Here is a 26,015-nt window from a genome sequence, read left to right as displayed (position 1 = left end):
TAGGTGTTGTAAGGCAGATCTCATGACTCACTTGTGCATGTGGGTGTGAGTATGTGTGGGTTTTGGTGGGTTTTTGTTGGCCTTATGAGCACTAGTCCATGTCCATGTAGGTGGGGGGCAGGGGAGGGGGGGACAGTCATGTGAATCCAGGTTGACGGACCTCCATGCTTGTATAGTAGACTCTGTTACACAAACAGCTCTTAACATCCCTACATCTGCGTATTAACCACAGCCTGTTAGCCCGAACCCTCCTACTGCTAAGACCACGTCTGGAAAACCAAAGGCAAAAACCTGACGGGGAAGGGACCCAAAAGGAGGAGAAGAGAGAGGGAGAGAGGGAGGGGGCGAGAGAGCGAGAGAGCGAGAGAGAGAGAGTGAAGCAGAGAAAGAGAGTGAGGAGGAAAGAGAGAAGAGCCTGGAAGACAGCCCAGACTGACACTCATGACAAACGTCTCTGCACTCACGACATTCTTTGTCACTGCTGTCAGAGGAGGCAGGACGGGGTCAACCATGTTTTGGGATTGATGTGGCTATTTTTCCCCCACTGCTGTCGAAGTGAAGGGACATTTGTTTTCTGCCCTGCTGCGGGTAAGGTTGTTTCGAAAAGTGGGAGCTTGTTTGCGCAACCTATTGTGCCCTCGGACGCCCCCCCCCCCGCCCTTTCTTTCATTGGTTCTGGTTCTGGTTCTGAAGCCATTACGCCCACAGCTGGGTTGCTTGCCTCTCAACAAAGTGAGTTTTTGTTGTTGTTGCTGTTCTTTAAAAACCCCTCGCTGTCACATGAACACTCCCTGAGCATTGACGTAGAGGGGAATACACCGAGAACAGCTGCTGCTGTATGGGTATGGTGAAGGCAAGTGGTTGTGGGTTTGACGTGCGTGTATGTGGAAGTGCATGGGCACGCACACACATGCGCACACACACATGCACACACAGACACACACACACACACCTGTGCACACACAAACCACACACACGCACACACACACACACACATGCACACCACGCACACACACACACACACACACACACACACCTGTGCACACACACATGCACACCACGCACACACACACACACACACACACACACACACACCTGTGCACACACACATGCACACCACGCACACACACACACACACACACACACACACACACACACACACACAGTCTATCGGTTACTCTGGATATGAGGCTGTGCCTTGATGTCTCCTAACCTGCTACCATACTACCATGTGTTTCTCAGTACAGAAATGTTACTAAGCTCTGTACCACCAACAGTACACTAGTTAAACACACACATGTAAACTCACATGGCCTTATCCAGTCACAAGCTATAACCGGGCGTTCTGGGACGCATGAACAATGACATTATTCCTGTTAGGTGAAGCATGTTTGGATTGCACTTATGTTTATCCCATAAACCTGTGTAGACATCCCTGAAGTCTGAGAAGTGCGTGTTCCGGAACAGGGGTTGGGTGGGCTTAACCTACTTCCATGTGGGTTTAGATGTTCTTCCTGGAGCGTGAGACTCCCCAAACAACTTTTGTTTTCCTCCCCCTTACATCATGTTTAGGGTTTAGGAGCACCCTACAGAAAACATCTGGTCTACCTCCAACCCACGCATCTGTTTAAACAACAAGGTTGAGGTGTATGTGTGTGTGTGTGTACGTGTGTATGTGTGTGTGTGTGTGTGTGTGTGTGTGTGTGTGTGTTGTGTGTGTGTGTGTGTGTGTGTGTGTGCGTGTGTGTGTGTGTGCGTGCGAGCGTGTGTGTCTGTCACAGGTGGTGAGGTCATCTAAACGCCAACAGAGACTAAACTTGACCAAATGAGACTAAACAACATACAGGCTACAATAAATGACTATGTGTATGACATAGAGCTGCTCGATAAAGCAGTGAAGTGCTAGAGATGTGAATTTGCTACATATTCATGTGATGGCCTCAGTCCTCAGAAGGGGTGGTATAGAGGTGAAAGCGAATCTGCGTGGGAAAATAGATTGAGTGAGCATGTTGTCAGGGTCAGAGTCAGGTTCAGAGGTTGAGATTGTGTAAACACAGATACAGCTCCTGGATCTGAGAGAGAAAGAGAGGGAGGGGGGGGGGTAAGAAGAGTGGGATGGGGGGGAGGGGGGGTGCAGAGGGAGAGAAATAGAAACAGACAGAGAAAGGGTGGTGAGCGAGAGAAAGAGTTGTGTTGGAGGAGAGGTCCTTGGGTGAGATCTACAATAGATATGGAGGCTTATGACTGATGGAACAGCAATATGAACGCATCCTTAAAGAGAGAAACACATTGTAATGAAGAGTAACACAAATACACACACACACTCACACACACACACACACACACACACACACACACACACACACACACACACACACACACACACACAGGTCTCTCTGATATCACAGCCCGACAAGGTTTTCTGGTCCTCAAATGTTTTCTGGTCCTCAAATGTTTTCTGGTTTTCTGGTACTCAAATGTCTCGTTTCCTCCACCCACGTTTCTCATCTGTTGTTTTGGTCTTGTCTCGTAGATTGTTGTTTTGATGAAACTGGCGGTTTATAGGTTATTTGGTCCTTATGTCATAGCAGGCGGTGTTCTCTGTGGAAGCCTTCTGGTCATCTGGCTCTTCCCTGTGTGTCTCTGGGACTCTTGTTTCTCACGTTAGGCCTCCTGGTAATTGGGAAAAGATGTGGCATGTCGGCTCCACTACGGAGGAACACAGTACAGGAGTCCTCTGGAGCCTCTCTGCTGACAGCAGGGTCCCAGCGCTGGACCCCCTGTCTGGTCTGAAGGCTGTCACTACACCTATTCACTGACCCAGCCTCTGGAACACTGCTCTCACCCATAACTGTGTTGGCTCCATTCAGTCTCAGTCCCTGTCTCATCCAAGAGCAGATTAAAAGACCATAGAGAGCAGATGTACTGTATATACGTCCAGCACACGGACATAATACACTACAGTATTTATATATGGTTTTATACATTAAGCGAATAATGTTGTATTATACGGGGTAGTATTGCTTATAGTAGACTCCAGCATGTGTAGACAGCGGGAAGGATGAGTCATTTCAAATCATCAGCACATAGAGCCTCGTAAGTAACTCAGTGGGGCTTTTGGTTTTTTTTGTGATCAAATTTGTATTAGTCACAGTAACTCAGTGTTTTTTCTAATCCTAGAGCAGTACCCCTCCTCCACTCCTCTCTGCACCAAACGCCAGCTGTGTTGTGTCCAGATGTGGGGGTCTTGAGTGTGGACCTAGACAGGGGAGTCGGCGGGGGGGGGGGGGGGGGGTCTGAGGAATGTGTGTGTGTGGGGTATTGGGGGGTCGTTTGTTGGGGGTCGGTGGGGGGGTTGAGGTTGAGGGGGGAGTGTGGGTGGAATTTGGCCCGGTGGGGAATGCGTGTCTGAAAACAGGCATGTGTGTCCGTCTCTTATCTTATCTGACACAGGCCTGACTGCATGGTCAACACTGGGGTCGTTCCCCCCGTTAACCCGGAACAGACCGGAACACTGAACGCTTTCGGTGGTTTTCTGTGGACTGCAACGTTACGTAACGTCGGAGAACATTTCCCTCAGCAACCTCAGTTCACTCCTGCTCCGTGGGCTTCGGCGTGTTGTGATTGGTCTAAATCACTCCAGCTCTATTTTGGTCCTACACGCATCACGTCAGTGCAGTTCTTCCAGTGATATGGCTGTTATACACAGGTCCTCCGTAGGCCTGAGTCTGGAGAAGAGACTGGTCTCTGGGCTACAGTGTACCTTTTAGCCAGGGTCTCTGGTTCTCTGGCCCTCTGGTACAACGGTGGTGGAGGTGGTGGTGGTGGTGGTGGTGATGGTGATGCTGGTGATGGTGATGCTGGTGGTGGTGGTGGAGGTGGTGGTGGTGGAGGTGGTGGAGGTGGTGGTGGTGGTGGTGGTGGAGGTGGTGGTGGTGGTGGTGGTGGAGGTGGTGGTGGTGGTGGTGGAGGTGGTGGTGGTGGTGGTGGTGCTGGTGGTGGTGGTGGAGGTGGTGGTGGTGGTGGTGGTGCTGGTGGTGGTGGTGGAGGTGGTGGTGGTGGAGGTGGTGGTGGTGGTGGTGGTGCTGGTGGTGGTGGAGGTGGTGGTGGTGGTGGTGGAGGTGGTGGTGGTGGTGGTGGTGGTGGTGGTGGTGGAGGTGGTGGTGGTGGTGGTGGTGGTGCTGGTGATGGTGATGCTGGTGGTGGTGGTGGAGGTGATGGTGGTGGTGATGGTGGTGGTGGTGGTGGAGGTGGTGGAGGTGATGGTGGTGGTGATGGTGGTGGTGGTGGTGGAGGTGGTGGTGATGGTGATGCTGGTGGTGGTGATGCTGGTGGTGGTGGTGGAGGTGGTGGTGGTGGTGGTGGTGGTGATGGTGGTGGTGGTGGTGGTGTTGGAAGTGGTGGTGGTGGTGGAGGTGGCGGAGGTGCTGGTGGTGGTGGTGGTGGTGGAGGTGGTGGTGGTGGTGGTGGTGGAGGTGGTGGTGGTGGTGGTGGTGGTGGTGGAGGTGGTGGTGGTGGAGGTGGTGGTGGTGGTGGAGGTGGTGGTGGTGGTGGTGGTGCTGGTGATGGTGATGCTGGTGGTGGTGGTGGAGGTGGTGGTGGTGGTGGTGGTGCTGGTGATGGTGATGCTGGTGGTGGTGGTGGAGGTGGTGGTGGTGGTGGTGGTGATGGTGGGGGTGGTGGTGTTGGAAGTGGTGGTGGTGGTGGTGGTGGTGGAGGTGGCGGAGGTGCTGGTGGTGGTGGTGGTGGAGGTGGTGGTGGTGGTGGTGGTGGTGGTGGTGGTGGTGGAGGTGGTGGTGGTGGAGGTGGTGGTGGTGGTGGTGGAGGTGGTGGTGGTGGTGGTGGTGGAGGTGGTGGTGGTGGAGGTCCTGGTGGTGCTCGAGGTGGTGGTAGTGGTGGTGCTCGAGGTGGTGGTAGTGGTGGTGGTGGTGGTGGTGGAGGTGCTGGTGGTGGTGGTGGTGGTGGTGGTGGTGGAGGTCCTGGTGGTGCTCGAGGTGGTGGTAGTGGTGGTGCTCGAGGTGGTGGTAGTGGTGGTGGTGGTGGTGGTGGCGGTGCTGGTGGAGATGGTGGTGGAGGTGGTGGCGGTGGAGGTGGTGGTGGAGGTACTGGTGGTGGAGGTGGTGGTGATGATGGTGGTGGTGGTGGAGGTGCTGGTGGTGGTGGAGGTGGTGGTGGAGGTACTGGTGGTGGCGGTGGTCTTAGTGGAGCTCTCAGAAATCAGGTCCCAGCGTAGGCTAGGCTCTAAGCAGAGAGAGAATCAATACACTGCCCACTCAGAAGAAGGAGAGAGCATATGTGTGTGTGTGTATTGTGTGTGTGTGCGTGTGAGAGAGAGAGAGAGAGAGAGAGAGAGAGAGAACAAGAGAAAGAGACAGAGAGACGAAATATTGTTGTACAGCGTTTCCATGCGTCATGAAAGGGGCTTGGAATAAAAAAACGGCTTATCAGCGAAAGAGAGAGGGAACGGGGGGAGAGAGGGGTTCTGTAGAGAGCTGACAAAGAGCTGAGATGTGTTCAATAGTAGAGGTGGTTGGGCACTCCCCTCTATAGACACTCCGATATGACATACCTTCACTCAAGCACCTTTCCCTGGCTCCACAAGCACTCAATTTCCCACAATTTCCCACAATCACCCTCAGCAGATGTGTGCTCTGTGACTAGAAACACGTAGGCCACCGACACCTGGCTAATTTGTTGTTCCTGCTCTTCCACCCCCTCTCATTACATAGTCCCACTCCCCTTAAACTTCCATCCCCACGGTATCCTAGTCCCCGGCATCCTCACTTGCAGCTGCATACTGACCTACACACACACACATTTTATTAGGGTTCTGATCTTGGATCAGTTTCTCTGCGTGCCTGTCCCCGCCCACATATGGGGCCTATTGGAAGATCATCCCTCCCTCAGTCTCTGGGAGTTGACCAGGATCGATGGGAATGTGGTTGTGGATCCCTGTGGATCAGTGGGAATGTGGTTGTGGGTCCCTGTGGTTCAGTGGGAAAGCCAGGGACACACCAATGCTTCCCAAACTCTGGATTGGCGCTCCTGAATGAGTGAAGCATTAAGGTGACATGCATGAATTACATGTACTACTGTAGTAGGTCACAATGCAATGTGGATGGGAGGGCATGGCGTAAGTAGAGAGGAATTCAATCTAATGGATTCAACATGCTTTTAGGGTTTCAGAAGGGCTGACATTCTTGGCGCGCAATACAACTGTGAGAGAATGTAATCATTTGCTGAAAATCAAACCATGGCTAGATGATGATCTTGTCTGAATTAATGCAATGAGTCGCAATTTGGGGTTACAGCTTGGTGGGGTAGATCTCCCCTTTTTATTTCTTTCCTTCCTCCTTTCTTTCTTTCTTTCTTTCTTTCTTTCTCGTTCCCTCTTTCCACTTCCCTCTCGGCTCCCATCACTGTACATCCTGTTGGGCCTCTCATGTTTCCTGCCAGGGGGGCCATGGAGCTCTCTTCTCTTACACAACACACACATACACCCACCCACACACACACCCACCCACCCACACACACACACACACACACACACACACACACACACACACACCAGCGTTCCTATCCCTGCTACGTCAGCCATCGGGCCCATGTCGTCACCGGGGGGCCTCCGAGGGTGTGTTTGTGTCCCTGTGAGGTCACGTGTTCCCCCATCGCCCTTCAGGGGGCCCAGCCTAGTCCCTTCGCTCCGCCCTCACCCCCTACTGAGCCAACAGGACCCTGCAGAGGGCTGTCTGCTCCACACTGATAACATGGGTGTGGTCCTGGGTCATCACTCTGAATTGCTACTTCAGTACATTGGCACAGAGAGAGAGGGGGGGGGGGGCTGCTGTAGTTGGAAAGAGAAAGAGAGGGAAAGGAGATACAGTAGAAGGACCGATGGGGAAGTAAGAGCCAAGAAAAATTGAAATAAGAGATAAAGTGAGTGAAAGATATGGAGAGTGACAGGTAGACAGAAAGACAGACAGAATACAGGTGGCAATAGATATAGGGGAGAGGTCTAACGAAGCCAGCTGTCTGGATACTTCACTCTGCTGGAGGAAGTACAGAAGAGAAATGTCAGACAGGACCAGTCTACCCAATCCATCTGCTTTCTGTTCACTCCTGGTCATACGGTAGTGATCTAAAGAGAAGCCAAAGTTTAATATTCCACAGCACTGTACATACTCAGACCTATTAGACTGTATGTCCTCATGGAAAACAAGGCTGATGTATGGTCGCTGGAACTCACAGGCGTGTGTGTGTGTGTGTGTGTGTGTGTGTGTGTGTGTGTGTGTGTGTGTGTGTGCTGTGCAGCACTCGAGTTGAGGGGGGATGAAAATAAAAACTGTCAAAATCATCCCCCCTCTAAAACTGCCATCCCCCATTTCCATCCCTTATGTCATTTTATCAATGAACGTGGTATTACTGCTATTTCAACATTTAGTTTTGCGCGTATTGAGTAAAATACTGTGGGCGAGGGGGCACGCACACATGCAATGACATTTTTACCAAGTCACTGACACTGAAGTCACTGACGCTGTGGGAATGCTAAAATTGTCCCCATATGATAAAATCCACCCCCTGATTTTCTTTTACAACTTGAGTACTGTGTGTGTGTGTGTTTGCTGTGTCAACCTCATGAAGTGGTTTAGGACTGGAGGATGACACAATATGTTAGTCACTGATTACATAGTCAGATCATGTCGCCGTTGCTGAAGTGGGCTTTGGTGTGTTTGTCAGTTAACCCCTTGGTTATGCAAAGACCTCCATACAAGCCTGTTGCTGTCGTTCAATGACGGCTTCTTGGAAGTAAGCTGGTTTACATTCCTTCGTGTCACTGATGTCTACTGTACGCCGGTGATCGGTGGTTGAGACATTCCGAAATTCCACAGGAATGCTGTATACTCCACCTGAGTTCATGATGACCCACCCTCCTCCTCCACCAAGGATCTTGTTTACAAACTGATTTGGACGCATCGCACGAAAAGAATACATAGAGTTAGCTGAAGACGTTTTCTATGCCAGAATTTGGCAGGTGAGCAGTATGAAATGCTAGCATGGAAAACTAAGCTAATGTTTTCATTTTATGCAATCAGGTTAAAATCCCCTGTCTCCATTTGAAGCAGTCATTAGAGAATTGCTGGTGAAATTCACAGAAATTCACCAGATTTAAATGGAGGAGTCTGACATGGGAGGCCTTATGTTCACAGCGGTTTTTTTTTTCTTCTTTTAAAGCTCTATACAAACAGTATTTGATGGACTGATTAATCACCAGGTGAAGCGTGGGTCCTCCTGGTTGTGATTGGTCATGGGTTAGTCTTCCTGGTTGTCTGCCAGGGGGATTTCTGAGGGCTGTGTTCAGCATGGGTTGAGAATGTAAGGATAACTCAGACCAGATGACAAGCACTGGCACCTGGGGAGAGCGAGAAGGAAAGGAGGGAAGAAGAGAGGATGAAGGAGAAAGGATGAAGGAGAGAGGATGAAGGAGAGAGAATGAAGGAGAGAGGAGGGAAGAAGAGAGGATGGAGAGAGGATGAAGGAGAGAGGATGAAGGAGAGAGGAGGGAAGAAGAGAGGATGAAGGAGAGAGGATGAAGGAGAGAGGAGGGAAGAAGAGAGGATGAAGGAGAGAGGATGAAGGAGAGAGGATGAAGGAGAGAGGATGAAGGAGAGAGGATGGAGAGAGGATGAAGGAGAGAGGATGAAGGAGAGAGGAGGGAAGAAGAGAGGATGAAGGAGGGAGGAAGAAGGAGAGAGGATGAAGGAGAGAGGATGAAGGAGAGAGGAGGGAAGAAGAGAGGATGAAGGAGAGAGGATGAAGAAGAGAGGATGAAGGAGAGAGGATGAAGGAGAGAGAATGAAAGAGAGAGGAGGAAGAAGGAGAGAGGATGAAGGAGAGAGGATGAAGGAGAGAGGATGAAGGAGAGAGGAGGGAAGAAGAGAGGATGAAGGAGAGAGGATGAAGAAGAGAGGATGATGGAGAGAGGATGAAGGAGAGAGGAGGGAAGAAGAGAGGATGAAGGAGAGAGGATGATGGAGAGAGGATGAAGGAGAGAGGATGAAGGAGAGAGGATGAAGAAGAGAGGATGAAGGAGAGAGGAGGGAAGAAGAGAGGATGAAGGAGAGAGGATGAAGGAGAGAGGAGGGAAGAAGAGAGGATGAAGGAGAGAGGATGAAGGAGAGAGGAGGGAAGAAGAGAGGATGAAGGAGAGAGGATGAAGAAGAGAGGATGATGGAGAGAGGATGAAGGAGAGAGGAGGGAAGAAGAGAGGATGAAGGAGAGAGGATGAAGGAGAGAGGATGAAGGAGAGAGGAGGGAAGGAGAGAGGATGAAGGAGAGAGGATGAAGGAGAGAGGATGAAGGAGAGAGGATGAAGGAGAGAGGAGGGAAGAAGAGAGGATGAAGGAGAGAGGATGAAGGAGAGAGGAAGAAGGAGAGAGGAGGGAAGAAGAGAGGATGAAGGAGAGAGGATGAAGGAGAGAGGATGAAGGAGAGAGGATGAAGGAGAGAGGAGGGAAGAAGAGAGGATGAAGGAGAGAGGATGAAGGAGAGAGGATGAAGGAGAGAGGAGGGAAGAAGAGAGGATGAAGGAGAGAGGATGAAGGAGAGAGGATGAAGGAGAGAGGAGGGAAGAAGAGAGGATGAAGGAGAGAGGATGAAGGAGAGAGGATGAAGGAGAGGGCGCAGTAGGAGTTGGGTGGATAATTAAGGCCTGCTGCACAATACACACTTGATGGTTTTACGTTGTTTAAACTCAATTTTAGCCATTGAAAATGTGCCGTTAGTGTCTAACAGGGATATTTCAATTCAGTGACTGGCCAAATAGACCTGCCCCCTACCCCTGCCCCTCGTTTAGAACTGCCCCCTACCCCTGCCCCTCGTTTAGAACTGCCCCCTACCCCTGCCCCTCGTTTAGAACTGCCCCCTACCCCTGCCCCTCATTTCTCTCAGATAATCCGACCGTAGAGCCGTGTCATAGAAAATCAACAAGCTGGGGTTGGCCTGGAGTTAACGAGCTGGTTAAATAGCGTGTGTGATGCTTTGGTGATTTCTATTGTCGTCAGCGCGATGGGTTTGTTGTTGTGCTATAGCAGGCGGTCTCACGGCTCAGTGGGGATTTGGCCCCTTTGAAAGCTGAACAGGGGACAGCTTTGACGGGACCAAGATGTGCTGCCAACTGTGTATAGGCTATGTCTGTTGGCCTATCTGGCCAAGCTTACACATTGGCCCACACTGTACTCCAACTGGGTTTAGACACACATACTGTATTTACAACATTTAGGCTTTTGTTATGAACATACTGTATCTCTGGCCCAGGCTAGTGTTAGTGTTTTTGTGAAGTTGTTACTGTTAGTTGTTACTGTTGTATTTGTCTGAGTATGTGTGGGTGGGTGGGTGGGGGTGTGTGTGTGTGTGTGTGTGTGTGTGTGTGTGTGTGTGTGTGTGTGTGTGTGTGTGTGTGTGTGTGTGTGTGTGTGTGTGTGTGTGATTGGCACTCCCATATCAGTTTTATTCATTTGTTGATGTGTTGTGCTCAGCGGCAGTTTGGCCATAGAACATAACAGGCATTTATCTACCGCCGTAGCCAACATTTCTCCGTTGATTACAGGGATTGAAATGCTTTACTTTTGGCCCTGGAGGTGATTAAAGTCAAATCCAATCAGACAGTACAGTTACTGTAAGACACCAGGAAACCTGTTATGTACAAACACTATTTCCCTGCCAGCAATACATGTAAAACCCTTTTTTTGCGTTGCAAATAGATCAGATCTGTAAATGACAAAATAAAATAAATTGACAATGTGTTCACAACATAACACCATGACAACGACTGTAAGAGATTGTTTTCATAGAGAAAACCCATTACAGCCTCCAAGAGTCTTCAGACCCGGTTCCAAGGAAACCACATTGTTAAACACATGTCACAATGAAACAATGAGCATCAAGAGGTTCACAAGGAGACGCACACACACACACATAATATAGATGGATGATGATGAGTGTAGTGAGCAGAGGAAACAGCAACACTGAATCCAGTCCCAGGGTGTACAGCTGACAGCTGGTGATCTCTCTCTCTCTCTCTCTCATTCTCTCTCTCTCTCTCTCTCTCTCTCTCTCTCTCTCTCTCTCTGTCTCTCTCTCTCTCTGTCTCTCTCTCTCTCTCTCTCTTTCTCTCTGTCTCTCTCTCTCTCCCTCTCTCTCTCTCTCTCTCTCTCTCTCTCTCTCTCTCTCTCTCTCTCTCTCTCTCTCTCTCTCTGTCAGACAGGAGGAAAAACAGAGGTGGGGGATCCGTATATCACACGTTATGGAGGGGAGGTGGAAACAAAATGGCGATCATCTGCACTTGTATGTCTTTGTCAGGGTGCTCTGATGTTCCATTGCTGAGGCCTGGTAGACTAGACCTGACACTGCTAGGTCTAGGCCTTGGGTTAGGATTCCCCAGTCTAAAATCAAGCCCTAGCCATTACCCCTACTCTATGTCGATTTCTCTGAGGTTCTGAGATCTGAGAGGATTAAATGGGTGTAAGATAAATGATAGTACAGTAGCTCTTCACCTAATATCCTCTCTTGGGCTAGGTGGAGTAGCCACTGTATTGCTTATACCCATCTGATTCTTTCAGATCTACGATAAGCCTGTTAGCGTGGTACAGCAGAGTGTTGTGTTCTGTACTCAGCGGCCTCGTCCCTCTATAGGCAGCCTGATAAGGAGTTCAGAGGGAGGTCATCAACTGTGTCCTTTTTCATCTCAGGCTCAAAACACTCAGTGCTCTTCCTCTTTCCCTTTCCTCCTCCTCCCTCTCTCTCTCTCTCTCTCTCTCTCTCTCTCTCTCTCTCTCTGTCTTTCCGTTCCTCCCTTGCCTTGATCTTACCCTCTCTGTGCCTATCTACTTCTCTCTCTCTCTCTCTCTTTCTCTCTTCCTCCTTGTCTTGATCTCACCCTCTCTGTGCCTTCTTCCCCCCCCCCTGCCTTCTCTCTCTTTCTTTCTTTCTCTCTCTCTCTCTCCCCACCCCTCTCCCCTATCTTCTCCATCCCCCCTCCATCTCTGTCACTGAGCTGTGTGAGTTGTGGACTCAGGAAACAGTGAAACAGCGGGTTATAGCAGCACGTAGGCTGGAGGTCAGTGCGAGGCACGTCAGGCCTCTCCCCTGACGATAAGGCAGAGAAGGAGGCTAACACAGCCCAGCATGCATCATGGTGCCACAGCCTGTGGAGCAGCCCAGACGCACCGCTGTCTCAGTCACTATGGGGATTGTGCGTAGATGGGGAAAAGCTATTTGCCACAAAGCCATTGGGCTGACCCCCTCCTTCTCCCTCTCTCTACTCTTTCTTTCCCTCTCCCTCTCTCCTCCTCTGACGGATTATCTTCCCTGTCTCATTCTCCCCCTCTCTCTCTCTCTATCTGTCTGACTCTCTTTCTCCCTCTCTCCCTCTCTTTCTCTCTGTGTCACTTGCTGTCTCCATCCCATTTGTTGCCCTTTTCTACCCCCCACCCCCCCAATCTGTCTCTCTCTTCTCTCGTTCTCTCTCTACTCTCTCTCTTTCTTTCCACTCTCTGTTTTTGTGTCTCTCTGTGCCAGTTTCCTCTTCCCCATCCCCCCCCCCCCACCCCCCCTTCTCCCCCCACTGTGTGTGCTTGGGCCAGCTCTCCTCTGAGATTGATCAACACTGGCGCAGCTGTGTGTCAGACAGACAGACAGACCAAAACAGACAGACACACGTCGTGTTTTGCTGTTTTGAGGTTAGGACCGCTGAGGAGTGATGACAACACCGAAACGTTCTAGTTACACGTGCCGTTTTTGTTAACCACCTCACAGCGTCTCATTAATACGACTCTCATCGTTCAAATTCGTACCTTGCAGATGACAATGCAGCCCTTTTTCACATGAAATGCCTTGTGGTCTGTGCATGCTTTTGGAAACTCTTTGAACTCATGCCCTGATTAGACCCAGGCATGACAGATCAGACAGCCCATGTTGGTTTTCCATGACAATGATGTGGAATAATCACCACATCAGCAAACATCCCGTGTGCCTCTTCTACTAACCCTCATGTCGTTTCACCATAGTGTTTCACTTCCACAGACAGCCAATAGGAATATTCTCCATGAAGACGACATCGACAAGTTTGGCGGTACAACCGGGAACTTTGACCATCCCTCACGTGCCTGGTTGTCTAGGGTCTACTGCACACACTTAGGGGCTCAAAGGACACTCGATCCTCTCACCAAGAAGAAGGGAGATATTGAGTTTGCATTCATCCCCTACGGAAAGCACACGAATGAATACAAAGATGACAATTATGCACAAGCACATAGATGATTAGGGATTCCCCTAACCACAAAAGCACCCCACCCCTCACCACACACACACACACACACACACACACACAAAGACACACACAGACAAACACACACACACACACACACACACACACACAAACAAACACACAAACACACACACAAACACACACACACACACACACACACACACACAAACACACACACAAACACACACACAAACACACATTCACTGCAGTACTGCCAGACAGAGAGTCACTGATCCCTGGCTGTGAAAGGGTTAACAGCCGGTCATGATCCAGCTATTCCAGCAGTCTATTGGTGAATAATTTAACAGTGGCTGATCTCATTTCGTCAACCTCAAACGCCACAGCCAGTGGTCGCAATCGACAAAACACACACACACACACACACACACATAAACACTATGTCCACAAACTGACACGTGCTCATACACTCGTTCACATACCACCGCACACAAACACACACCCAGGCAGGCGCAAGCTATATCACATCGATATGTATGGAGAGGCGTGGACATGGAGACAGACAGCACAATGGCTGATTGTGACAGGAAATTTAAGGAATGCGTGTCCTGGCACCCGTCCATTGACAGACCATCCGTTCCATGTAAACAAAGCAGTGCCATTGGGAAAGGGTGGGTCAGCTGTGGGGGGTCCAGGGGAGTGGAGGGAGTGGAGGGAGTGGAGGGGGTGGGCGACAGGCAGTACAGTAGAGTGGGTGTGGATATCATGGAAAAAAAAGATTTCGTATTGGTTTCCCCTATAGGAATCATCGTGATTTATGCCAGGACTTTCCGACGGCCTTGTTCGGAGCAAAACAGTAGCTTACACATGGAATAGGAGATAAACAAGGAATTCTGTATGAGGCCTGCTGTTTCTCTTCCCAAACAGGACGCTCTGTTTTCCAAAACATAGATCCAGTTTTACCCAGAAGTGATTTCCTGATTATAGGCTAGTTTGCTGACAAAGGGGGAAAAAAGCAGACTTCATTTTCTCTGTTCCCCCATCAAAATATTTAAAAACCGCAGACTCGTGACAGAGCAAATCCATCCACCCCTCCAGCTCATGGATCAGTGCAAGTCTATGTGCGCTGCAACAGAGGTGGATTGTTCCATCTTTTCTTCACCAAGAGGACTGCTTCCACCTGAGAGAGAGCTTGTCTCATAGGAAACGGAGTTACCACACGCTCACTGGCTTTACACACCTCCAGACACCTCATTCATCTAAGGAAATACCTCTTATTTTAGGCCTAGTTGGTTCCCAATCATACACACGTTGCCAGAAGAAGGAAATCCGCCTGGAGACTATTTGGTATCTGTGATTTAAGTGTTCCTCTGTCTCTGATGGCTGGAACCTCACCCAACCAGTCCCACCACCGCACACGTCACGAGAGTGAGAGTCAAGAATACCTGCAGAAGGATACAGTGATACCAAGTGTTTCCATACTGCTTGTATTGTATGCACAACATAGCCTGGTGATATGTAATATGATACGGCTAGTGTATTCATTTGTATCCATCTTATTATTAGTATCCATCTTTTATATTGCCCTTAGTACTGGGGAAAGACAGGGAGAGTGACTTGGAGAGACAGCTCCTGGTATGCCTTCCAAGTTGCTCCTTGAGCCTGAACCAATCGCCACTCTTTAATAAGATCTCTCCCACTCCACTGCACCGCCGTAGACTAGGACCCTCACGATTGGCTAAATGAGACCTGAAGGGGCTTTGGCACGGAGAGAGAGTGGTACACACACACACACATACACACACACACACACACACACACACACACACACACACACACACTCAACACACACATACACACACACACACACACTCAAGACACACACACATACACACACACACACACACACACACACACACACTCAAGACACATACACACATAGATACACACACATACACACACACACACACACACACACACACACACACACAGGGATGGCACACACACGACAGGGGGTGATTAGAGTGTGGACAAGCATTTAGAGGCAGTCAGAGGTTGGATTGGCGGAGACGTCCGTCTCCCCTCACTAATGTCTACCAGCTGTGCTGTTCCTAGTGTTTATCTTACTCTCAGCCTTTCCAGCGCTTTCTCTCCCTCTCTTTCTCCCACCCCCCTTTTCTCTCTCTCTCTCAATCTCCCCCTTCCCTCAACCGCTCCCTCGCCCTCCCTCCCTCCCCCTCTCCCTCCCTCCCTCTCTCTCTCTCTGTCTGGATCCAGAACAGATCCCAGGGTGCTAATAGCTAGGTGACCTCTCTGGGAGGCCCCTCCCCTTTCCCTCCAGCCCGGCGGACACTTCCTCCCCTGCGTGGACTGGGATTAATCCCAATGAAACAGGGCTGAATCATTCCATTGTGCTCGGAAAAACCCTGGACCTGGCCTGCCTGTCTGATTTTCTCAGGGCAGTCTGCACGGATCACTGTTGGTTTAAGGAATTGTGTGCATGAAATGGGCCATGTTTCATGTTTTGGGGTTCTTTTTTTCACGGGCGTATGTCTAATGTGATTTAGTGTTGTTGCTAAGGAACACATGGTCAATAACCTCTTCTCAGAAGTCCCAAGGCATCAAGGGGAGAGGAGGGGGGGGGGGGGGGGCGGAGAGGGGGAGAGAGAGAAAAAGAGAGAGAGAAAGTATTACAATGGATCTGTCCTCTCCTAAACCTCAGAATACATTTAACAGTTTGTCAGTGTCGACCATACTCTGGGAACTCCATCCAATCTTCTCCCATCTCTCTCATGCCTATACTGAGTCCCAGTGTATGGATTTCTAGCAGACACAGTGTGTGTGAAGAAGGCACAGGAGGAGGAACAATAGTTGTTGATTGGCTTTTTCACTTAATTCATCCACTTTGTGTGTGGTTCAGTTTTCCACACCTACCTGGTGGCTGTTAGACAACATGGCGCGGCATGCAGAATGATTCCCCACTGATAGCAGCTTACTGTAGGAGATGAGGATCACCTGTTTCTGTGGTATTATAACTCTTTTGTTACCTTGACAGGAGCCGTCATAAGCTGTCACAAAGGATTGCCCTATACGTCGAACAGGTCTCACGTGACCTAATTTCATAAGTTAATGGCACAATGTGGATGAGGAAGCAGATAGAAAGAAAGCAGAAGGTTACAAGCATTGGGTTGGTAGACAGCAGGCCGAACACACTCTCTCTATAACTCACTAAGTCCCTCTTCACAGTTGAATACTCTCTCTAATCCCCTCATAAATAAGAGAATACATGGTGGATCAGGGAACAATGACAGGGAACACATTTCAACCCTATTAGTATAGTGTGCAAATACTATAGATACTAGGCTATAACATACTGCATACGTGTGTATATATGTTGTGTATCTTCCACCGTAGACTGAAGCCCGTAGACTGAAGACCTGTCCCTCCTAAAGACCTCTCCACCCCCACTACCCCACTATACAGATACTCTACTGTTAATAATAATACAATTAAAGTTTAAAACATTTTTAAAATGAAAATGAAAAAGTATTCCTTCCTTCTTCTAGCATTGTGACGCCTAATGGCCCCTGGTCCGAGCATATATATGTTTTACTTGATAGATGATAGATGATTCACTTACTACGTACAGACAAATGTACTTGTTGTAAGTCACTTTGGATAAAAGCGTCTGCTAAATGTCAAAAAATGTCAAAAAAGCGTCTGCTAAATGTATCTATATATACAGTATATATATATATATATATATATATATATATATATATATATATATGTATATATATATATATATACACTCACTGAAAACTTTATTAGGAACACACTACACTAATACTGGGTAGGGCCTCCCTTTGCTCTCAAAACAGCCTCAATTCTTTGTGGCATTGATTCCACAAGATGTTGGAAACATTCCTTTGAGATTCTGGTCCATGATGACATGCATCACGCAATTCCTGCAGATTTTTCAGGTGCACTTTCAAGCTGTGAATCTCCCGTTCTACCACATCCCAAAAGTGTTCTATTGTATTCCGATCTGGTGACTGGGAAGGGCCACTGAAGAACACTGAACTCAATTGTCATGTTCATGACTCCGACTTTTGCTTTGTGACATGATGCATTATTATGCTGGAAGTAGCCATTAGAAGATGGGTACATTGAGGCCACGAAGGGATGCACATGGTCAGCAATAATACTCAAATAGGCTGTGGCATTCAAGCGATGATTGATTGCTATTAACGGGCCCAAAGTTTGCCAAGAAAACATTCCCCACACCATTACACCACCTGAATGAATGAGAAGGTGTACAGGTGTTCCTAGGTAGGTGTTCAGTGAGTGTATACGTTGATTGTACATGACACGATTGCTGATGTAGTATATCTCTGGTTTCTACAGGAGGCCCTTGCCCAATCACAGGCCCAGACGAGAGGCCCAGTGGACCCGTCAGAACTGTTCCCCCGGATGTGCCACCTGGTGCGGGTGGACATGGGCTACGGCTTCAACCTGCACAGTGAGAAGTCCAGGCCGGGCCAGTACATCCGCTCCCTGGACATCGGATCACCAGCCGACCGCGCCGGACTCAGACCCCAGGACAGGCTCATAGAGGTGAGGGAGGGAGAGAGAGGGAGAGGGAGGGAGAGGGACAGGGGTGTCTTGCAGGCTGTGAACCAATAGGGAGGTTTGTGTTTTTTTAAACACTAGAGATGGTGGGAGGGAAGGAAAGTCTCCTATCAGGTATATTTGGAGTAATGGTTGGGCCTTAATGAAGTGATGGTGGACACATGGGGTCAGAGATAGGCCGGGGGGTTACCAGGGCTTATGGGAAACTGTCTAGAAAAAGGAGGGGGTGAGGGGTGATTGAACTTGTATGTACCCCCACAAGTGGCCCCTCATCTCCCTATGGGTTTCCCCTGGTCCTGCCCTATTCCATAGCTTATAGGTCGAAGATGTGTGTGTGTGTGTGTGTGTGTGTGTGTGTGTGTGTGTGTGTGTGTGTGTGATAGAATCCAGGTGGGACTTCATCAGCGTGTGTGTGGCAGCAGACTCATCCATCAGAGCTGTTGGTGTGTGCAGGGTCACACGTGGGCCTGCTTTAACCCCCTCTGTAACCATAACACGGTCTGGACCTCAGACTCATTTTTCACATTTTGTTTAGCTGGAGATAGCGAAGAGGCTAGCAGAGAGAGGTCACTGTATCCATCCGTCTGATTGGAGGAGACAGGGGAGAACGTGTGAGCGGACGGACACAGGAGAAGCACATGAGTGTGTGGGAGGGAGAGAGAGAGGGAGGGAGGGAGGGAGCGCAGGAGAGGGGAGGGATGTATGATTTTGTGAGACGTCGGTGTGAGGTGACTGGTGTCAGACCCCCAGAGCTCGTTGCAGGGGTCTGCGGGGGCGTGTGATACGCCAGCGGCTCGACTACCCACGCTGACCACAGACCTCCGACACACAGAGCAACTGATGGATATACTGTAGCCTGTCAGGCCAGTAGTGTGTGCTCTATCACACTCGCACACACACATAAACACACACACATGCACAAATACACACACATGCATGCACACACACACACACACACACACACGCACACACACACACACAAACTCATACACGTCGTGCACGCACACACACAGACACCCATCCACACACACACACACACACACACACACACACACACACACACACACAGACAGACAGACACACACACACACAGACACACATACTGTATGTACATCATCATCATCACATCATTCTCTTACCCCCGGCTATTGCTCATCCCTGGTGTGTGTGAGCATCACCTCCTCAATCAGGATTTTAGTCACGTTCCCATGAGCTCCAACCCCAGAGAGCACTACATCAGATCCTAACTGGGTCAAACAAAGGTCAGGCAGGGCCGAACAGAGTTGTACCACGCTCAAGAGGGCCATAGAGGGCCATAGAGGGCAAAGCTATGGTGAGGTAGAACCACAGAACACGTGGTTCACCCAGCCTGTTGGAGGGGTTCAGGTGGCATCACATGAGAGAGAGAGGAGAGGCTTTGATGTCCGTCTGTCTGTCTGTTCACCAGGGAAAGCGGTGAGAGTGTATGGGAAGTGTATGGGAAGTCTGCGGCTGTTGATGACAATAGCAGGCACCTCCCTGTCCCTCTGTGGGGCCATAAATAGACGTTCCTATGTTTATAGAGAGAGACCCTTCCCTGACCACACACACACACACACACACGCACACACACCTACACACACATACACACACACACATACACACACACACACACACACACACACACTGTAGTAATGGGAATACAGGGTAGGTACCATAAACACACTGATCTCCACTCCCTAGAGACACTACCTCATACTCAGGAAGTACTTCTTCGGCAGTTCTAAGCACTGTCTCCGGGCTCTGCGACCTGACATCCAATCATGTCTGCATTTAAACACGCGATAACAACCCACAGAGAGAGAGAGCGCCTTGGCCTTCTCTCCAGTACAAATGGCTTACCAGTGCCAGCGTTGTAAAGCGTGAAGCTTTTGTTTTGACAGGGCAGAATGAGAGGGCTTTCTAGTGAACACTGAGTGTGATTGTACAGTAACTGCTCCCCATGGCTGTTCCACGGTCAGCCAAGCCTTGTATTAACGCTGTGGTGTGCTAGCTAGATTAGCTCTAAGCGGCTAGGTCGCTGCGGAACGCTTCTCCGAGCCCCTGGGGGTTTGGCGTCCGTGACCCCCTGGTGGTTCGGGTGGCTGCAGGTTGATTATGTGTGTGTGTGTGTGTGTGTGTGTGTGTGTGTCTGTGTGTGTGTGTGTCTGTGTGTGTGTGTGTGTGTGTGTGTGTGTGTGTTATTGTGGACGGTGAATTGAGGCTGTCGCTGATCAAGCGTCACGGTGGCGCTTGTGTCGTCTGTCAGCAGCTCGTTAGGGAGGTGAGGACCCATGACAGAGGTCTCCGTCGCTTCGGTGGCGAGCATCTTTCTCTCTCGACCTCCCTCATTCATCTCTCTCTCTCTCTCTCTCTCTACCTCGCTCATTCATCTTTCCCTCTCTCCCTCCTTCATTCATCTTCGTCTCACTCCGAGACGTGTTCTCTCTCGCTCTCTTTCTCTCCGTGGTTCATCGCTCTGCTGCTGCTTGGACGGCGGTTTCATCACTTAGCGTTGTGATGTAATGAGTGTGAGGTTGCGTGCTGAGTCTTTTGGCAGACGTGGGGTGACATCAGCCGCTGCCCACAAAACAACTACCTCAAACACACAGAATTAGGAACAAACACACGCACACACACACACCTTTGATAGCATGATGGCTATCATCAGCCAAGGGGAAGCCCCCTGTGTATTTACATGAACAATGAGCCAGTGATTTCAGAACAGTCAAATGATCCCACCCACCTCCTCGTTGTTCACATCACGATAAAGCAAAGCCGTGTCCCAACCTCCCCACAACACAGTTGAAACCCAGTGTACTGTACCTAACATCTGAACCAGGGCACCTGGCTACAGCACACAGCTATACAACCATGCTTCATCAGAATTGGCCTCGATTTTCATCATAATTGGCCTCGAAAAACACTCACTACTACACCGAAGTCAACAAACATTTGGACCGATGCCAGGATCCACGAGCATTGTGGGAAGCTACCTTCAAAAGAAGAAAAAAAGAATGCACAGCATGCGTAATCTTACTGAGAACAGGTTTTGCGTAGGCAGTCTGAGGGCTAACTGTGAGCTCTGCTGTACTATTAATTAGCAGAGTGGGTTGTATTGTTGTGATGGGATTGTTATAGGACGGCTATGAAACATGACACAACACCTGCTCCCCTGCCCTGACACAAAAGCGACTTGTTCTCCTGTGCTCTGGTGCCTGTGATGAGGCTCTCACCAATCTGTCTCTGACTCTGGCCAGCCTTCTAACACCCTGCAGTAATGGAGGGAGAGAGGAGGGAGAGAGGAGAGAGAGAGAGATTTCTTTCCCCTCTCGCTGTCGCCAGTAGGGCGAGTGAGTGGTCAGCAGCTGTTCTCGTTTTCCATCTGTTTATATCTCGTTTTTCCTTCTCGCTCTCTTTTTTCTCCCACACATACACACACACATTGTTATGCTCTCTCTTGCTTGTTCGCTTGATACACTTCTAACGTCTTACGCTCTTTTCCCTTCTCCGTGTGTGTCTCTTTTTATCTCTCTCTCTCTCCATCTCCTCTATTATTCTATCTATCTATCTCCTTCTTCCTCTCTCTCTCTCTCTCTCTCTCTCTCTCTCTCTCTTTAAGCTCTCTCTCACCTCCCTTTCTCTTTCTCCCTCCCTCTTTCTCTCTCTCTCTCTCTCTCTCTCTTTCTCTCTCTCTGTCACTCTCTCTCTTTCTCTCTCTGTCACTCTCTCTCTCTCTCTCTTTCTCTCTCTCTCTCTCTGGACATGGATAATGCGTGCTAACAGTTATGAACGTGTTAGTAATAGACCGGGCGCTTCCAGGACCGTTTCACCTCCTACTTCGCCTCATTTCATAAGCAGAGTGAATTTTAAACGAAATCCCCCGGCAGGACACTGATACCTGAAACCCACACTATTGGTAGAGCAGAGGCTAGGCATCAATATTTGATGGTGCACCTAGGGATAATGCAGCGCCGTGCAAAGCCACCTTCCTTCCAGGCCTGAGCAGAGCTGCTGGAACATACATACGTTTCCTCATCTCACAACGTCTCATTTTTAAAAAAACGTGCGAATGTGTTTTTACTGACTGTATTTCTCCCTCTCTCACATAAGCGTTTTTTTTTTTGTCCTTCAAACTCCTCTCATACTTTTGACACCCACAGTTACCACCCGAACGAGTGAGTGGACGCAAGGAATAAGTAATAAGAAAGAAAAGGGTTGGAGGAGTTTGAAAGTGTGTAGAGTGAGAGGCCATATCCGTCTTCCTCTCCTCTGTGACAGATTGGTATGGTAAGAATGCAGGGGACAGATGGTTCGGTGGTTCATGTCGTACTCTAGTGCGGGAAGCAGAAAGAATAGACTGTCCACAGACGGCCTCAGACAAAGTTGTCTGTGTTGTGACAGATACCTCACAGGTTTTGTCACCACTGGGTCCCAGTGGAAAATACAAGTTGGATGCATAGCGCCATCTACTGGTTAAGGAGCAGCCTGCTGATGTAGACAGCTCCTGACACAGTGTATAGATAGTTTAGGATTGTTGTGAATGGGGGCTCTAAACTAGAACATGCAGATGTACTGGCAAGTAAAGATAGTGTATTCCCGTATTTCCTTTCATTTCTTCAATGTTCACTAATTAGAAGTCCCCTGACATGTATGCAAGAGCCTCAAGAGCCTCAAGCCTCTTGCCAATTTTGTGAAAGCCATATTTGATCAATTAGCAGCCCCTGCTGGTCAACGTCGGTACTGACACTTCATGAGATCAAACACCACTTGAGCAACAGTTGATAGTTGTAGTGTGGTGTGTGGAGACAACTCTTGTCCTTCATACAGACTGCCTTTTCACTTTTGTGCTTGTCAAATTCACCTCACAGATCAACACTGAAACAATGTCAAAAGCCCAAAACACATTATTTCAACTATAGAATCACAGACTCAGATAGGTCCTAGTCTCCTAGAGCCATGGACATTCACGTGTATGGAAGCCATACCAAGCTCTCTCTTTGTCCCCGTGTTCAGGTGAACGGGGTGAACATCGAGGGCATGCGCCACGCGGAGGTGGTGGCCTTCATCAAGAACGGAGGGGACGAGACCACCCTGCTGGTGGTGGACCCCGACACGGACGAACACTTCAAGAAGATGGGCGTCACCCCCAATGTCAGCCACGTCAGAGGTACGAGGACCTAGCCGCCAACGTCTGTCTGTCTGTGCTGCACCAGGGCTGTATACGTACGGGTCGGTCATGCTAAAATGACAGTACAGCTCCGTCAATGATCATGACGCAGTTTGTGGTCTGCGGTTGTGACTACTTCTTTTGTCCTTGTTGAAATGGTTGTAACGATGTCGTCTGCCTGCTAAAGAAACGTCTAACTGCCTGTAACTGTGATGATGTTCCATAAAATCGTAAAATAGTAGCATATAGCTCAGTCCATAAAAGTCATGTGTCTGTATTTAGATTTCATCTAGTTTTAGTGTGATTATTCTGACCCGTCTTTTGACAGACTATGACGGCCCGTCCATATCCAACGGCTCCCCCAGCCCACGGATCAACGGCAGTTCTACCACTCAGTCCATGAGGTCTACACACTCTGACTTGAGCAGCCCAGACAACAGCAGCATCCAGGTTTGTGTGTACTGTATGTGCGTGCGTATGTGCGTGCGTGCATGAGTGTGTGAGTGTGTGTGTGTGTGTGTGTGTGTGTGGTGTGTGTGTGTGTGTGTGTGTGTGTGTGTGTGTGTGTGAGTGTGTGTGAGTGTGTGTGTGTGTGTGTGTGTGTGTGAGTGTGTGTGTGTGTGTGTGTGTGTGTGTGAGAGAGCATGCGTGTGTATGTGTGTGTGTGTGTGTGTGTGTGTGTGAGCATGTGTGTGTGTGTGTGTGTGTGTGTGTGAGCATGTGTGTATATGTGTGTGTGTGTGTGTCTATATGTGTGTGTGTGTGTGTGTGTGTGATGCGCCTCAGAGATTCATTCTTGTCTCCTTCCCCTCCCTGGACGTGGCAGGACGAGGCGGGGCATCTTCTGGACCCGTTTGCGGAGATCGGCCTGCGTCTGAGCCCCACGGCGGCCGAGGCCAAGGAGAAAGCCCACGCCAAGAGAGCCAAGAAAAGAGCGCCGCAGATGGACTGGACCAAAAAACACGAGCTCTTCAGCAACTTCTGAAAACTCTCCTTCGCCTCTCTGCCCCCCGCTACCCACCCCCCACCTAGAGAGGAAAGTCCAGAGAGACCGGAGGAAGGAAGAAGGACTTGTTTTTCAGTCACCTCTGAGACCTTTCATACCCTGCCCCCCCCCCCTCACATCAAGATCCAAGAATACACCCCCCCCCCACACACACACACACACAGTCTTTAGACCACTGCAGGTTCGGAGTACAACATGCAAGCTATTCGACAGCTTCTGATGCCTCTCACCACCCTGTAACCCACCCCCCCCCCGCACCTCCTCCCAAGGGCTTAACCACCCCACCATCTCCTCTACTAGATACCCCCCCCCCTCCTCTCAGGACTACTATTGAGAGAGGAGGCAGTTATTTTTGTATTAAAACATATTAAACATCCATAAACAAGTGTTAGTAGTCCGCCTATGGAATATGGACTACATACAATATGAGACGATTGTGATCACTGTGCCCTGCTCATGAACAATGGCGTCTGTTCCCCCCCCATAATAAGTGATGGGACGCCCACAGATGGATAGATACCACTCCTCTTTCCATCTTCCTGTGATTTTGAGTGTTCTCAATCGTTTGTATGACGCTGGCTGAAAGACTGAAAGCATTTGCTACAGTACATTCACTCACCGGGAAAAAGCACAAACATTATCAAAAGCTAAAAACAATGTCGCTTCTCCACTCACTTGTGTTACGTATTTGTATTTGCATCTGGTCTCTCATAACATTTCTGTCTTTATTAGGTGTTAATCTATATTTTTATATAGAGTTTAGAATGTATTGACAATCAAAGGTTTGAGCCTCTCCAATATGGTCATGCTATGGCTCTAGCTCAGCTTAACATTTCCCAGTTAGTTTCTTATGGGACACTTATTGTCACGGTGACGATAGATACATCAGCACCCCTCGACACTGTTCCTATGCCCTAGTGGTGTAAGTCTGCAAATGTTGAGTTAACAGATAAAGGGAAAGCACCACTCATGTTACGTTTCATGTGGGATAACTGTGAATTGGGATCAAACTGAAAGAAACAAGTGGACATCTCAATGGCTCTTTACTAAAAAGGTAGTAGGATCAAGCATAGAGTTTATACCATTTTACACTACTCATCTTGCACAACAGAGGGCGCTCATGCAACACAACTCAGAGACACTCGCTGTAGAGATGTCGTTTCTGAAGATGCGAAATACCAGAGGAGGACAATAGTTCCACCATAATGATTGATTATTTGACGCCCCTTCATGAAAAAGCCATAGATATTGAGGTTCAAAGACAGAGAAAAGAAACACTTTTATTGTCCAGAAAAGACCCACTCTTGCAGAGGCATTGCTTTTTGGAATGGATTTGTGAACGTTTCAGAGAGTAAGAAGGAAAGTGTGACATCCAGTGATCGTGTTGACGTGATGTTGTTGCTACGACGATGTGACCATGGCCGTCACTTGACTGCGATGTAACAGTCGACTTCCTTGTAAGTGCGTAGCCCTGTCATGTGCAGGATGAGGAGGATGAGACTGAACAGTGACTGAAGTTGTGACAATCTAGAGCCCCAGGATGAGATAAAAGGTTGCGTGTGAATAGGGAATCCAACCACGTATACTGTAGATCAGTATGTTCTTTCCCTTAATCCTCTGACCTCATATTGTGGTAGACAGACCAGACAGACCAGAGCCATCCATGCACACACACACCCTACCCCCCCCCTCTCTCTCTCTCTATTACTCTCTTTTTCTCTTTCTCTCTCTCTCTTTCTCTCTATCACTCTCTTTTTTCTCTCTGACACAGTGATAGGACACTCCTAAAGGGAATACCTGAGACACACTGACACAGCAGTTGTACTTTCTTTTTTTCTTCTTCTTTTTTACCTTTATTTTATCAGATTAAATCAATTGAGAACAAATTCTCATTGACACAATGATGA

At 49.1% G+C, this 26,015-nt stretch overlaps 1 protein-coding gene across 1 annotated transcript in view; it reads left to right on the top strand.

The window, feature by feature from the left end:
- Positions 1-24,127, top strand: part of LOC308151402 (Na(+)/H(+) exchange regulatory cofactor NHE-RF2) — a 31,953-nt gene extending 7,826 nt beyond the window's left edge. Inside the window, exons 3-6 of the mRNA XM_080524265.1 lie at positions 17,690-17,899; positions 22,949-23,102; positions 23,431-23,552; positions 23,929-24,127. Of these exons, the coding sequence (XP_080380391.1) occupies positions 17,690-17,899; positions 22,949-23,102; positions 23,431-23,552; positions 23,929-24,087 (645 nt within the window). The 3' untranslated portion in view covers positions 24,088-24,127. The remainder of the gene's footprint in view (positions 1-17,689; positions 17,900-22,948; positions 23,103-23,430; positions 23,553-23,928) is intronic.
- Positions 24,128-26,015: the final 1,888 nt, after the last annotated feature.

The sequence above is a fragment of the Nansenia antarctica genome, assembly GCF_963989245.1.
Source record: "Nansenia antarctica genome assembly, chromosome: 2".
Classification (NCBI taxonomy): Eukaryota; Metazoa; Chordata; class Actinopteri; order Argentiniformes; family Microstomatidae; genus Nansenia; species Nansenia antarctica.
Note: the sequence above shows the minus strand (reverse complement) of the source record. Positions and strands in the feature narration are given on the sequence as shown.